Source organism: Haliotis cracherodii, unplaced genomic scaffold (genome assembly GCF_022045235.1).
Source record: "Haliotis cracherodii isolate W230 unplaced genomic scaffold, xgHalCrac1.p SCAF_24, whole genome shotgun sequence".
Classification (NCBI taxonomy): Eukaryota; Metazoa; Mollusca; class Gastropoda; order Lepetellida; family Haliotidae; genus Haliotis; species Haliotis cracherodii.
The window spans coordinates 1,075,001-1,091,052 of record NW_027266280.1 but is presented as its reverse complement, the minus strand read 5'-3'; the positions used below and the strand labels follow the sequence as shown (position 1 = coordinate 1,091,052).

General features: G+C 41.8%; 2 protein-coding genes across 5 annotated transcripts in view; both read right to left on the bottom strand.

Moving 5' to 3' along the window:
• LOC139472237 (BICD family-like cargo adapter 1) overlaps nt 1-3,947 on the bottom strand; it is a 32,288-nt gene extending 28,341 nt beyond the window's left edge. For 3 of the 4 annotated variants that reach the window (XM_071254617.1, XM_071254619.1, XM_071254621.1), the window contains exon 1: nt 3,841-3,947. The gene's annotated coding sequence lies outside the window, so the exon portion shown is untranslated. Of the gene's footprint in view, nt 1-3,804 lie in introns of all 4 variants that reach the window. The other variant, XM_071254618.1, reaches the window with a different exon arrangement.
• A 5,505-nt stretch (nt 3,948-9,452) lies between these two features.
• The window catches only part of LOC139472513 (uncharacterized), an 11,750-nt gene continuing 5,150 nt past the window's right edge, over nt 9,453-16,052 (bottom strand). The window contains exon 2 of the mRNA XM_071254989.1: nt 9,453-10,260. Coding sequence (XP_071111090.1) covers nt 9,538-10,227 — 690 coding nt within the window. The 5' untranslated portion in view covers nt 10,228-10,260 and the 3' untranslated portion in view covers nt 9,453-9,537. The remainder of the gene's footprint in view (nt 10,261-16,052) is intronic.

The following is a 16,052-nucleotide window of genomic DNA, read 5'->3' as shown; positions in this document are numbered from 1 at the left end:
CACTTGTGGCCCCCTGTTCAGTCTAGTATTGTTTGATTTATGTTGTTTAATGCTGCACTCAGCAATATTTCAGCTATATGATGACAGTCTGTAAATAATCAAGTCTGGACCAGACAATCCTGGGATTAATACCAAGAGCATCAATCCACACAAGTGGTATCGATGACATGCATCAACCAAGTCAGTGAGTCTGATCACCCAATTCCATAGTCACCTCTTACGACAAGCACAGTCGCCGTTTACAGCTAGCATGGATCGTTCAGTCTAGTAAGCTCAATTAATAATATAATGACACTAAAATCTAATGAAACTAATGATAAGAGCAATGTTTGGGCTAGTTTGTTTGTTGTTTAACATTGCACTCAGCAATATTCCAGCGTCTGGACCAGACAATCCAGTATATAACATCATGGGCATTGAGCTACACACTTGGAAAACGTTGACATGCATCAACCAAGTCAGCGAGCCTGACCCGATATCATGAGCGTCAATCCACACAATTGGGTTCGATGACATGCATCAACCAAGTCAGTGAGTCTGACCACTCAATTCCGTTAGTCGCCTCTTACAACAAGCATAGTTGCCTTTGGCTGTAAGCATGGGTTGCTGAAGACCTATTCTAACCCAGATCTTCACGGTTCTTTCGGGCTGGTAAACAAGTTTTTCACACAGACTATTACACTGCCATGTGTATTCAGACTAGCACAAAATGAGTTTCTATTGATGCATGTGCTAACAAGTAATTTTCTATCATCTTTCAACTCTGTTTTTTTTTACCAAAATAATATTCTAATAGGAGCCCCCTATTTCTTATTTTGAGAGCGCTCTGGGCGATTATTACGTCAAATACGCCCTCAATACGGTATGTATGTTATACATGCACATTGCACATAATCAATCAGGATAATAATAACATACATTTTAATCTTAACAATGCTTTAAGGGCAAGTAAAGTGAAAATATTGACTGCAATTTTGTTGTGAATATCTTTTTTTCTAGACACATGAAGTCAATTTCATTAGAAAAAATCATAACATACGTTGAAATTGTTTTCATGTCCAGGTAACTGTTGAAATCACACGCTCTGTAAAATATTTCAAACAAACCTATTTGGCAGACATGGCCTAAACATTCTAAAGCTACCGACGCAACGATGCGTGAGAATGTTTTTGTTGGCTGATATGATATGATATCACATCTTTCTACTACAACACATAAGTGGTGATACTTAGCAGCTACCTGGCTACACCAGGAAATGACCAGCAAGTCAAGAGAAAATCTAAAGGTGTGGCTATTTCGGTTAATCCTACATAAACAACAGCATTGCATACATTGTTGAGTGTATGAAACAACCTTTGATCTTGACTTTGTGATTACCGTATTCGATGTAATAAGCACCCTCTCAAAATTAGAAATAGGGGGCTCTTATCAGTATAGAATTTTAGTGAGAAAAAAAGTGGTGAGTTGAAAGATTGTAAATTTCGTAGTTTATGCTGGCAGCCTGAAATGATACAAAAGAAAAGTATGTGCGTATCATACACGACAGATATATTTTCCAGAATTTATTGCCCATAATTAAGGGTGCATGTAACACACGAGTGCGTATTGTACACGAATAAATAAGTCGTACATTGATCGATGAAGGGGTGCTTATTGGGATTGTTCACTAACCAATATATTAGCAATTATCGCCATGGGCACTTATTGGAGCGGAGGGCTTATTACGTTGAATATGGTAATTAAAATAAGAACTAATGTCTGTCACCAGATTTTTTTAACTAACATCCTGTTTGGGTACACTGAACCACTTGGTGTCCTTGGCCCTATTCCACACAATGAACGCTCGTCTGGGATTAATCCATTGAGTAGACAACTGAAGGCATTACTATTATTTGGCATAAGCTGTGAACATGGTTATGAAATGGATGAACAGACAGAAAAGCCATGCAGTGCAATTAAAAAATCTGAGCCAAATGTCGAAATTGCACAGTGCGACAAACAGTTGGAATATGTCTTAACCCCAGTGGTGTTTTTTTTAATTTGGCTGAGGACTTAGTATATCATGTTTCATCGTCTGACACTATTTGCGTCTTTCAAATTTGGTCAAGCAGTTGTGACTTAGCATGCACTAAAGTATTAAGTATGCAAAGCTTCTATGTTCAGTTTACTTGCCCTTTGATGCCACACTGCTTAAAAGATACACAATGAAAAAACAATTACAAAGATGTAACTGGTACATTCAAAATCTTCCCAAAGTAAGAATGGTACATTTGTGTATCCCCCATACATGCAATAGTCTAAACTGTGTACACACTGGACAGTGAGATGAGCATCTTTAATATGAATAACATAATGATAAAACATGGAAACAAGATATATGGATAGCTGTACTATGTCATGATTGGCCATTACAATGAGTAAGTGAGTTGGGTTTAACACCACTTTTAACAGTATTCCAGTTATATCATGGCATGTTAGCTTAATGTGGGAGGAAAGCCTGAAGTGACGCACGTCTCAGACGTTTACCACTTTGATGAAACCGACAAGCATGGGTATAGTGCTGACAAACCTAGAAACATAATCGGAGTGAACCAGGATTCGAACCCACAATCATAGGTTTCTGGCGTGCGACCCGTGCCCCCGGCCATAGTTATTGCAATGATTACGAAAAACACAGCATGGCATCTTGAAGTGATCATTGTAATATTTACAAACTGTGTACAGTATTTCAGTCACACCTTGGTGTACCAGCTTGATTTTGGAGGAGATCCCAAAGTGATAGTGTAAACATAGTAAAAACATATTTCGAAAGTTCAGAAAACAAACTACCTATTCTAACATTAGCCATGTTATGTGACAAATGACACTTATATTTTGAAACAGGAAGTTAAATTGGAATGTCAATAATTAGGCTTAAAAAGGAAGACCAATTATTACACTGTACTACTGATTACAACAACAAAAAAGAAGAAAAAGAAAAATTGGACCTGAAAGTGAAATAGTTTCTATTAATATTAAATTTGACAACTAATGAACATCACTTACATGACCATTAGAAAAATGTCTGTATTCATATATTTAAGGAATATCCTATATTGATCAGCAGACTTTCTCCTAATACCCATTTGCAAACGATGCATTAATAACTAACTTTCCTTATTCAACATGTTAATGTATCATTTTATGTTTACCAGATTAGAAGGAAGTTCTTAAATACTACTTAAAACAAAATCATAAGTCTTAAAAACTTGAATCGAGTTCATAAATCATGCAGTTTGTAAAATCGACAATTAAACCAATATTTCTATTCAGTATGTTCAGTGCTATAAATATGCCAACAGGCTCCGCAGAACTGGATCCATTCTAGACTCAAAACCAGGAAACCAACCATCTAGACGTTTTCTATTTATTGAAACATAATTTAATTCACACAAAGACTCCATCCATTCAGAAGAGACATTTAATTTGACTATATTTAGGCACAGTTGGCGGCAGAAGTTCTGCTGTAAGTACAGCACTGGCACTAGCAATGGTCACAGGCTAATGATATGCGAGAATGAGTCATGAGTGTAGCCTCATAATGATAATATATGCTGAAATCTCAAAACATCACATATAAAGCTGCATGAAGACATCGTATTCTGACCATCTGAAGCAAACTAAATCAACAAACTACCAAACTGGTGACACTGACATCTCGGGTGCATGGCGCGTTGTTTTCAAAAAATCGAAGTCGAGACGAGGTGAGAACGAGAGCACATGAAGCCAAAGCACACCAAGCCATTTTAAAATGTCAGAACTCACCAATTTGCTTATCTTTCATATTTTCATATGGATTACCTGACCAACGCGCATGTTGATGGCATTTTGGCGTTGTTGATTCACAAATGAGGCTGTATTAATGTGCAGTGCATCTCTCCCAGTGCCAGCAAGTGAACCGGAAATGACGTAAGCGTACGGAAGGGCAAGTAACTCGTCTTGACTGATTAGCGGTAGCGCTCTCGTCTCGTCGTCAAAATTGAAACGTGCGAAAACGCATGATTAGTGTTTATCATTCCAACTTTCCATCATATTAGCGACATGTGCTATTTGATGTTTTTGTTGTCGTGTTTAGTATATATTAATCAATGAACCTGCACAATACATCTTGCTAAACGCGCACAGGTTTAAGAAAACTAATATGTAGACGTGTAAAAATATATATCCTTCCGCTTTATGACCCCTTTTTCACCCCAGAGGCAGATTTGGAGTGGGGAGCCCAGATGGATGCAGCCCTTAGGCGTTTACAGTTTTATATTATTTACAAGTCGTCCTGACATGTACGACTCTGGTGATGTCATACTACTAACCTATTTGTTTGTTTGTTGTTTAACGCCGCACTCTGCAATATTCCATCTATATGACGGCGGTTTGTACAGAGTCTAGGGTAGACAATCCAGTGATTGATATCATGAGCATGACAACCCGATCCCGTGAGTCGCCTCTCACAAAGCACGGGTCGCCAAGACCACCGGATCTCCTCGGGTCAATACTACCAGCACGTCTACCAACACCCGGGCAGGTCCGAGACCAGAGCCTGTCGACAGCGACCTAGCTATCACCGAGCACCTGTCGCTGCCTGTACACGATAACGTCCGCCAGCTGCTGGGACGTGCTCGTTCCAAGATGGAAGCAGTCACGTGTCACAACTATATTCCCGTAGCTGTCGATACCCAAACAACTCCCAAATTGCATGTAATAACAGATATATTCTATTTTCATCAGTCTAGTGGAGGAGGTACATTTGTGCTACGTGTACAGTTATAGTACTGCCAGTGTTATTTCACCATACATACACATTATCTTCCTGTTACTTGGTATGACCTTCAAGCGCATGTTTTTGTTTGTTTGTTTGTTTGTTTATTGTTTAACGCCGCAGTCAGCAATCTTTCAGCCATATGACGGTGGTCTGTAAATAATCGAGTCTGAACCAGACAATCCAGTCATTGATATCATGAGCATCGATTCATGCAATTGGGATACGATGACATACATCATCAAGTCAGTGAGCCTGACCGCCCTGTTCCGTTAATCGCCTCTTACGACAAGCATAGACGCCTTTTACGACAAGCATGGGTTCTGTCCCGGATCTTCACGGGTCTCAAGAGCATGTCAATCACAAAATTCACTATATACTAAGTCAGATGTGATAGATAGATGCATAGATAGATACATAGATAGATTCTCATCCCTTTATATACTCACACGCAAAAGAAAAGGAAGTCGAGTATGCAGTTTACATGTTATTTATTTTCAACAGTAAAGACAAGAAATACTAATAGGGCAAGATTGACAAAAATTTGACTGAAGACAGTTTAATGGATTAAAAGGCAGATGACATAATTGTTTTTTTTTCAAATGTTAAGGGCTTACACAGTTTCGGGTCAATACCCAAAATGTCAGTCAATACCTGGTGTGACCACCATTAGCATTGATCACTGCTACACATCTCCTGTACATTGAGTGGATCAGACGATTTGTGAAGGCCCTAGGGATCCTCCTGCACACACCCAGAGCAGCTGTGCGTAGTTCATCGGCAGTTGTAGGGACTGGGCGCACATTGTGCAGACGCCTTTAAACCTCATACCACAAGTGTTCGATGGGGTTCAGATCAGGGCTGAGGGCTGGCCACGGTAGAACACGGATGTTGTGTAGTTGCAGAAAGGCCATGGTAGCTCTGGCAACACGGGGACGAACGTTGTCCTGCTGGAAAATGTGTTGTTGATGTTGTGCAAAAAAACAGAACAACGTGGGGTCTGATCACTTGGTCGATATACCGCTGAGCAGTGACGCCGTGTCCCCGACCTTGACCAACATTCAGAAAGCACATGGGTCCAAGTCTCGCATTAACCAATCCCTGCCCATATCATGACGCTAGGTCCACCCCATGGATCCCTTTCCACAACGTTTCTGTCAGAGAAACGATTACCTCGACGCCGCAAAATTGTGACTCTTCCGTCTGCATGGGAGACACAAAAGCGACTTTTATCCGAGAAGGTGACACGCCTCCACCCACGATGACGTCAATTGCGATGACCCTGTGCCCACTGAAGTCGTGCTTGTCGGTGCCGTGGTTGAGAACAGGAAAGACATGATGGTTGACAAAGGAGTAGTAGGTCCAAGAATCGGCCTCAGTTTTATACCCACTACAGTTCGTGCATTTTCGATTTCGCGAGAAATGGGTGCATGATACCCACATAGTCATTGAAATGGTGCGTTTTGGCGATTCGTTTTTTATGTTGCGTTTTTTACTCGGGGCTTCCAAAATTCAACCAAAAATATTGATAACACCATCAGGCTTCTCTACATGCTAAAACTCGTATCAATATATGGTTCCGTGTTTGTTACCTATTTGCTTAAAACCGCTTGCGTTTCTTTTGCATGTGAGTATATATTGTATGCCATAGGCTATGGCAGATGTTACATAACCGAGGACGATTCACCACAAAAGAGAGTGTGTATAAATGTGTTTAAATACGTGTCACTGTCAGCAAGGTGTGGCAGTTGTTAGTTAGGAAGTGATTACTCGTCTCGCAGCCGACCCAGGTTCGATTCCCCAAATGGGTGGAGCCCATTGCTGGTGTCACCGTCGTGATGTTGCTGGACTGATGCTGTAAGCGCCGCAACACCACACATACTTACCATATATGCTCTGTCTATGTTATATGAAACATATAGGCTGTGTACACTGTCATATATGCAATCTGTACTGTTATGTTATAAATGATGTTATATACTATGTCATATAGACAATGTCATATACTACTGTGTATGCCACATGTCCTATATGACACAGTGAATGTTGCCTCACGCTGACCTTAAACCCGTGAACACCCAGGATATTACTGATCTTCAGCAACCCATGCTTGTGGTAAGAGGCGACTATGCTTGTTTGTTTGTTGTTTAACTCCGCACTCAGCAATCTTCCTGCACTATGACGGCGGTCTGTAAATAATCGAGTCTGGACCAGACAATCCAGTCATTGAAATCATGAGCATCGATTCACGCAATTGGGATACGATGACATGCATCAACCAAGTCAGCAAGCCTGACCCCCCGATCCCGTTAGTCGCCTCCTAGGGCAAGCACGGGTTTCTGAAATCCTACCCCGGATCTTCAGTGGTCGACTAAGCTTATCGTAAGAGGCGACTATGCTTGTAAGAGGTGACTAACGGTACCAGGTGGTCGGGCTCGTTGACTTGGCTGATGCGTATCATCGATTAGATCATTGATTAGATCGATATGCCTACGATGTCAGTCGATTGTTTGGTCCAGACTCGATTACAGACCGCCGACATTAAGCTGGAATATTGCTGAGTGTGGCGTAAAACAACAAACAAACACACCTAAACATATATAGTGGCACTATTGCGTAGATGTGTGTGAGTACAAGGTCATAGCGGCTGTTTTCACGAGGTGCTTTCATCTTGCCGGTATTTCTAAACACCGTGCTTGAAATCCCATGCAGTTTAAGTCTGTCGTGTGTCAGCGTCCATCGATTTGGATCAGAATATTTTCGTGCGATAGGGTTACCGTGACAACCGGATGTAGAGTCTCCGCTGTGATGCTAGGTTTATCTGAGACAGCCTATTGACGACACACACACACACACATACACACACACACACACACACACACACACAGCTGTGACTTCACTAACATTCTGTATAGCATGTTGCGTCCAGTGTCATCAGACTTAATTAAAAGTATTTATAGATTCAGGTCAATCCAGGGTCAAGTCGAAGTAGAGCGGCGTGCAGCACGAGACTTATGGTGTAGGTTGCGCATATACGTTTCTTTGTTTGTATAAGCAATATTACCTCTATATGATGGCGGTCTGTAAATAATCGAGTTTGGACCGGACAATCCAGTGATTGACATTATGAGCATCGATCTACTTAACTGGGATACGGCATCAACCATGTCAGCGAGTCTGACCACCCGATCCCCTAAGTCGCCTCTTACGACAAGCATAATCGCCTTTTACAGCAAGCATGGGTGTCTGAAGACATATTCTACACCGGATCTTCGTATTTGTTTAAGGCGAGTGAGAGGTTTATTGTCGCATGAAACACTATTACAGTTGTAATGTTTGAGGGAAGCACACAGTGACGCATTTAGAAAGAGATGTTGTGGATTGTGTAGATTCTGAAATACGACATCAAAGTAGAATTCTAAACCAACGTCTATTTTATTTAGCATGGTTGAGGCAGACATGACTCCCCCGTCCCTGAAGTTATTCCACGTCGATTGGTCACCTCCTGTCTGTAGGAGGCGGTGGGGTAGCCCAGTGGGTAAAGCGTTCGTTCATTACGCCCCGTGCCCGGGTTCGATTCCCCACATTGGCACAGCCCATTTCTGCCGTCCCTCGACGTGATATTGCTCGAATATTGCTGAAAGCGGCGAAAAACATACTCAATCACTCACTCACAGCTCGTAAGGGACAACGCACATTGGGAGTCAGGGATCTGACATGTTGCGTTGAAAACTTCGCCAGATCGTATCAAAGTAAAATATCTAATTTCAATGGGACTGAGGGTACCCTGATGTAGGAGGTGTTGAGTGCTCCAAACTCCAGGTGAGTGAGTGAGTGAATGTGGTTTTTCGCCCCTTTTCTTTAGCAATATTCCAGCAATATCACGGCGGGGGACAACAGAAATGGTCTTCACACATTGTAACCCATGTCGGGAATCGAGCCCTGGACTTCGGCGTGACGAGCGAACACTTTAACGCGGTCTAGGGCTACGTGGTCTAGGGAGTGCCCGTTTCACTAAGCGAGCTTGGCGCTACGACTATCACAACGCCCACAGTTAAATTTAGGTGTATAGTTTCATTGGCGCAAAATCTTCCCAGTAGTGAGTGTGAATAAATGGATTTACGTCCGTTTCACTCTTACCAAGGGCGTTGGGTTAACTGATTGATTAACGACGACACCCATGATAGCAGTGTGGGAGCCCCGTTTTCCCCGGAATATTGCTAAATGTAGCGATATACTGACTGTAAATACAATCGTAACCGTTCAAAACATGAACATTTATTTGATGTTTGTGCTACCTACATATCAAGTTACATGGGCTATTGTGCTCCCAATATGGCGTTACCCCCCTACATCATAGATACCCTTCCCATCATTTGCCCCAGCCAATCAATCTGGCTCCTTTGAGTTGTCGGCGACATGGTCAACTTGTCTCTGGTGCCGTAATTCGCCTTGCAGAGTTGCGTCCCTTAGACGTGGCAGAACATTAGATCTGGCTTCGATTCCCGGATCGCCCTAAATATGATTCTGGTTTGTCAGCACCATACCCAGCTCGTGGGTTTCACCAAAGTGGTAAACGTCTAAGTCTCTAAGACCTGCATCACTTCGGGCTTTCTTCCCACATTAAGCTGAAAGGGTGCGATTTAACTGGAATCAAAGTGATGTTGAACCAATCTCACTCCCGCACTTGGAATTGTTATGTAAATGCATTGTACGGACAAACTGCCACAGCTGAAGTCAAGCTAGCTTTGTTCCACGCCTTGATATAGATTCTGAATCTTTTCATGAAGGAGACTGCCCCGCCTGTGTTCCGCTGCCTTGCAGTCAAGGATCTTCCTGGTGCGGGAGTTCGACTCTGGGTGTTGTGGAGCGGTGAATTTGTCCTTCAGCACCCGGAATGACCTGCCTTCCGTGAGGCTCGCCCTTCTACCCGCCGTGCTGCCTCTGCGGGCACTGTCGGTGGGAGTCCCATCAGAGAAACAGGGCACATACGTGTCATCAGGCTTGATGTCACCCCCTGTCTGTTCCTCCAGTAATGAAGCGATGGACATTCCACTCTGTCGACGACGAAGCCTTGGTTTTTGCATGTCTGGTGTCATTAAACCTCCGCCATCTTGGACCCTAGAGGTGATTTGCGGTAGGAGCAGACGATTTTCGCTGTTGAATTTATCATCCGTGAATTTCAGTGACCTGGAGGACAGATTTCTTTGAAATTCGTATATGTTTCCCAGGCTCTTGGAGTATCGGTTCCTGAATACTCTCTTTGCGTCATCGACCTTCTTCACCGTACTCTCCAGTGACCTTGAGACGCTGACGTTGGCAGCGCGGACCGGTTGCGTGAACTCTCGGCCCGTCAGTTTGTCTCGAGACTGGTGTTTCACCAGAGTTTTGGCTCGGCGTTCATACTCCAGACGTCTCACCATTTCACCCATCTCACCCGGTAGTCTCTACAGGCCTGCTCTCGTCTGAAAAACAACAACGACATGTTACATTTCTTTGCATTATTATGTGCCCGAGGTGATTTCCGGTTAAAGGGGCGGTGGGGTAGCCTAGTGGTTAAAGCGTTCGCTCATCACGTCGAAGACCCGTGTTTGATTCCCCACATGGGTACAATGTGTCTAGCCAAGTTTTGGTTCCCCCGCCCTGATATTACTGGAATATTGCTGAAAGAGGCGTAAAACCATATTCAATCCACCTTGGTTAAAATAGGTTGTAAGAGGCGACTGAACTGATCGAGTAGGCAGGCTCGGTGGTTAATAGCGAGACAACGCTGGTCATTGCTCATGATATCAACCACTGGAATGTCTGGTCCACATCCGATTTTGTCCAGTCTGCCCTCACATCGCTAGGATTTTGTCGGGACGGCGTTAAACAAACAATTGGGGAATCGGAATCTCGCATGACGATTGTAATATCTCCAGACGGATCGTTCTAAAGACGTGGTATGTTTAAAAATTGACTTCAATATTTTTGCGTTTATGGAGGTATGTGTTAACGTAAAACCGGCTTTTGACACTGTGCCAGATATACTCACAGGTTAATATTAACACTGAGTAATGGTAATTTGTTTGGGGTATTCAAAATACTTTTACTCCCTTGGGTCCAGTATATTGAGTTGTTTACACCAAAGAGATGCTGTTTCGTGTGACTTCTAAAATGTATCTGTTCGTGTGCTGACCCACGTGGGTAACATGAGGCATAAACACCGATATTCATGTCTGATCAACTGTAGGCGAGATGGAGAACCTTGTCTATGCATCTTCACTGCTGTAGGATTCATGCATGCGTGATGTCTGCATTCAGTAAGTAAATAGAGATCTGTACAAATATATAGGTGGGCAAGTTCAAAAGGATACTTAGATAATTACGCAGAGTGTTGTTACACTGGTACATGTTTTTAAATTGTATGCGGGAGGGGGGGGGGGGGGGGGGGGGGGGCAGGGATGGCCCAGTCGTCAGGGGGGGCGGCACCTCGCTGTGCACAGTTGCGTGCCTTAGCACGTCAGAAACCTATCATTGTGGGTTCGAATCCCTGTTCGCCCCGATTATGTTTCTAGGCTTGTCAGCACCATACCCGTGCTCGTGGGTTTCACCGAAGTGGTAAACGTCTGAGACCTGCATCACTTCGGCCTTTCCTCCCACATTAAGCTGACACGCCGTGATATAACTGGAATAATGTTAAAAGCGGCGTTAAACCCAACTCACTCACTAATACATACACAAGCAGCTCAACATAAACTGGGCAATACATATTTACGCAAGTAAGCAGCTTATCTGGAGCTCTGTTGTGTTTATCCGAGTAGCTTGTTTACGCAAAGTGTCTACGTTTATAACTCCATAAACAAACAATAACATTGAAGTCAGTTCTTATAAATAGATAAGTCAACATTAACAGCTTCTCAGACTACTTATTTAGTCATGAACATGAAAGCCCCGCAGAAATTGATACGAACCAGTGGCATCGATCAGCGCCATGATACAAAATAACCCTCACCTTCTCCATTGTCAACCAATCAGACAGACAGACAGAGGGACAGTTTTCAGTAATTTAGGCATCAAGGCCAATAATACAATGCAGATTGGATATTAACATTTGTCACGTGATGTGCATGATTAGATTTTAAATCAAGTTACACATTCCTTATTATAAAGACATGTTTTAAGAAAACAGAAACAGCCTGGATCATATCAGGATGTTCAGAGTTTAGCAGATTTATCATTAACTGACAGTCTTTAAAAATACCTTGCAACATTGGGAGAAATTTGTACCTGAAATGGGAATACGTTTCACATATAAGTAGGACATGGTATTCATCCTCTACTTCTCCGGATAAACAGTTTGTACAAATAGAGTTCACAATATCACCGTCTTTGGACCTGCGACATATAGTTACATTAGAATTATGCAATGAAATTCTAAGTTTACAGTAAGCTCTGATCTTTTATCATTTAAAGAAGTTCAATATCTTTCAGTTTGTAACAATGATTTTACTTTGCTGTAATTGATAAGATAAAGTGATTCAGAAATACTTTGGTGCCACTGTTGACAAAATATATCCTTTAGTCTTTGCTTAAATGCACATAAAAATAACTTTGGATCTCCCACATCTTGGGAAATCCATACATATGAAAAGCCTCTGACAAATAATGGATTTCTCACATCTGAAACCCAATTATTTTTTCCATTATCCTCAAGTACGGCCTGTTTCACCAAGGATTGCCTTGTTTGAGGCAAACGTACCAACACCTAGAAAACATTTGAAATATGAAGTGTGAACTTTTTCAAATGTAGCGTAATACTTAGCACCCCATATTTCAAAACCATACAATAGTATAGGCATAATTTTGCCTTCAAAAATGGTACATGCTGTGAAAAAAAGACACACGACTATTTTTCCTGAGTAAATTATAAAGAGGCATAACGGCTTTCGACGCCTGAGCAACTAATTGCTTACACGCCATAGACCATGACAATCTAGAGGAGAACATAAGACCTAAATATTTATAGTAAGTGACTACACTCAAGGCAGACGAACCAAGAAACCACTTTTCATGTTTTGAAACAATACCACCTTTTCTAAAAACTACAACATTCAGATTCGGCGTCGGCGTTCAGATTTACTTCAAGGCTCCATTTTGAACAGTAACTCTGTAACATCATCAGCAAAGAGAAGGAGCATAATGTCCATCATATCCTGTGTTACAAATATCCCATGTTGACAACTATTTTGCAGCTCTATATCAAGTTCATTTACGAGAAAAATAAACAATAACGGACTAAAACACATCCTTGTCGTACACCGGAGATGTTGTAAAGCATTCCGTACCTTCATACTTATATTCCAAGAGTCTGGAAACACACCCATGTCTAAAGTCTTACTGAACAATAGCTTCAAGTATGGTGCAAAGAGATTCCATGTTAGTGTAAAGAATTCAGGGGGTATCCATCTTCACCTGCGGACTTGCCCGTACTCAGGTTATTGATAGCGTCCGTGACCTCTCTTTCAGTGATCTCACCTGACAGGACCTCATCCGAAAAGGGTAAATCATTACAGTTATCACATGTATGAGAGTGCAGAAACTCCTCCACAAAACGACCAAACTCATATCATTTGCCTGTTAGGGATGAAGAAGATCTCTAAAGTAAATCAGCCAGTCACTTGGAGATATATAACTTCTGAGTGGACGTCGATGTATGGTCTTCTTCACTGTCTTCCAAAACTGTTTATAATCACTGTGTTTAGCAGGGGTATTGATTTCTTTCTTTTTGTTGCAACATTTCTTGAAACCATCTTTTGGCTGATATGTCCTGCTTTAAGTTTGAATCACACTTACAACTTCTAAATTTATTCTAAAGTCTGTATTTTCTCGGACTTCAGAAACTCGCACTCCTTATCAAACCACGGAGGCTGATATCTTTGTCTACCTGAAGTTCCTATAGAAACAGTTGACTTTGCACAGTAGTGTATGATATCTCTGAGCTTACATACTGCAGCATTTACATTTTGATCTACCAATAATATATATTCTTCAAACATCACTTAACAAATATCTTCGCTGAGATACTTAACATAAGATGAAAACTGTTCTGGAGACAATTTATATTTAGGAACATAGGATAAATTAACAGAAGCGGTTCTTTCCTTGTAGACTCCACTAGTAACAATATCCTTGAAACTGCATACTAATGGCAAGTGATCAGACTCTGTAATACATTTGGAAATAACTCAGTAGATACAATAGAATAATGTACAACTCTGCAACCTGTATGGGAGATGAAGGTAAGGTATCAACCAATCAGGAGTTAGTAATACGTCAGTGGGCATGGAAACATGGCGCCAAAGCAATTGTTCGGTTACGGAACCACTTACCATATACTATTATTTTGTATTGTTTTAAAGAGCGCTATATTTTGTATATTTCTAAAGGTATATTGCATATCGTTATTAAGAGTGGTGTATTTCGTATTATTGAATAGAGTGGTATATTTCGTATTGTAAAGAGGTGGTATACTTTGTATATTTCCAAAATGGTGGTATTCTAGTATTTCGTATTGTTATAAAGAGGTGGTATGTCTAGTATTGTTATATAGAGGTGGTATATTTCGCATTGCCATAGAGGGATGGTATATTTATAAGTGTGTGGTCACTGCAGAAGACGTTTTCGGCGCCGGTGACGACATCGACAGCATGCTATTCTTGGCCCTACGCTGTTGTTGACGGCGCTAGGTGTCAGTGGCAGAGCTAACACGGCTCCTGTCGGTAATGCGAAGACAAGGAATGCTTCAGATGCCTTCATATGTCTTCACGTATACGATAGTCTATTGAGGCAACATGAAGGCAGGTATAAAGTCGGCCAAACTCCAGGCTTGCGTTCGTTATGCCTCTCACCCCATAACGCATCACCATATTCCTGTCAGTGAGAAACCATATACACACTCATGTCTATGTCTGTCAATCAGTGGCTATATACACACCCATGTCTATGTCTGTCAATCAGTGGCTATATACACACCCATGTCTATGTCTGTCAATCAGTGGCCATATACACACCCATGTCTATATCTGTCAATCAGTGGCCATATACACACCCATGTCTATATCTGTCAATCAGTGGCTATATGCACATCCACGTCTATACCGGTCAATCAGTGGCTATATACAAACCAATGTCTATGTCTGTCAATCAGTGGCCATATACACACCCATGTCTATATCTGTCAATCAGTGGCCATATACACACCCATGTCTATGTCTGTCAATCAGTGGCTATATGCACATGCACGTCTATACCGGTCAATCAGTGGCTATATACACACCCATGTCTATATCTGTCAATCAGTGGCTATATACACACCCATGTCTATGTCTGTCAATCAGTGGCTATATACACACCCATGTCTATGTCTGTAAATGAGTGGCTATATACACTCCCATGTCTATATCTGTCAATCAGTGGCTATATACACATCCACGTCTATACCGGTCAATCAGTGGCTATATACCCTCCCATGTCTATACCGGTCAATCAGTGGCTATATACATACCCATGTCTATATCTGTCAATCTGTGGCTATATACATACCCATGTCTATATCTGTCAATCAGTGGCTATATGCACATCCACGTCTATACCGGTCAATCAGTGGCTATATACACACTCATGTCTATATCTGTCAATCTGTGGCTATATACACACCCATGTCTATATCTGTCAATCAGTGGCTATATGCACATCCACGTCTATACCGGTCAATCAGTGGCTATATGCACATCCACGTCTATGTCTGTCAATCAGTGGCTATATACACATCCACGTCTATACCGGTCAATCAGTGGCTATATGCACATCCAGGTCTATGCATGTCAATCAGTGGCTATATGCACATCCACGTCTATACCTGTCAATCAGTAGCTATATACACACCCACGTCTATGTCTGTCAATCAGTGGCTATATACACACCCATGTCTATGTCTGTCAATCAGTGGCTATATACACACCCATGTCTATGCATGTCAATCAGTGGCTATATACACACTCATGTCTATGTCTGTCAATCAGTGGCTATATGCACATCCACGTCTATACCGGTCAATCAGTGGCTATATACACATCCATGTCTATACCGGTCAATCAGTGGCTATATGCACATCCAGGTCTATGTCTGTCAATCAGTGGCTATATATCCACGTCTATACCGGTCAATCAGTGGCTATATGCACATCCAGGTCTATGTCTGTCAATCAGTGGCTATA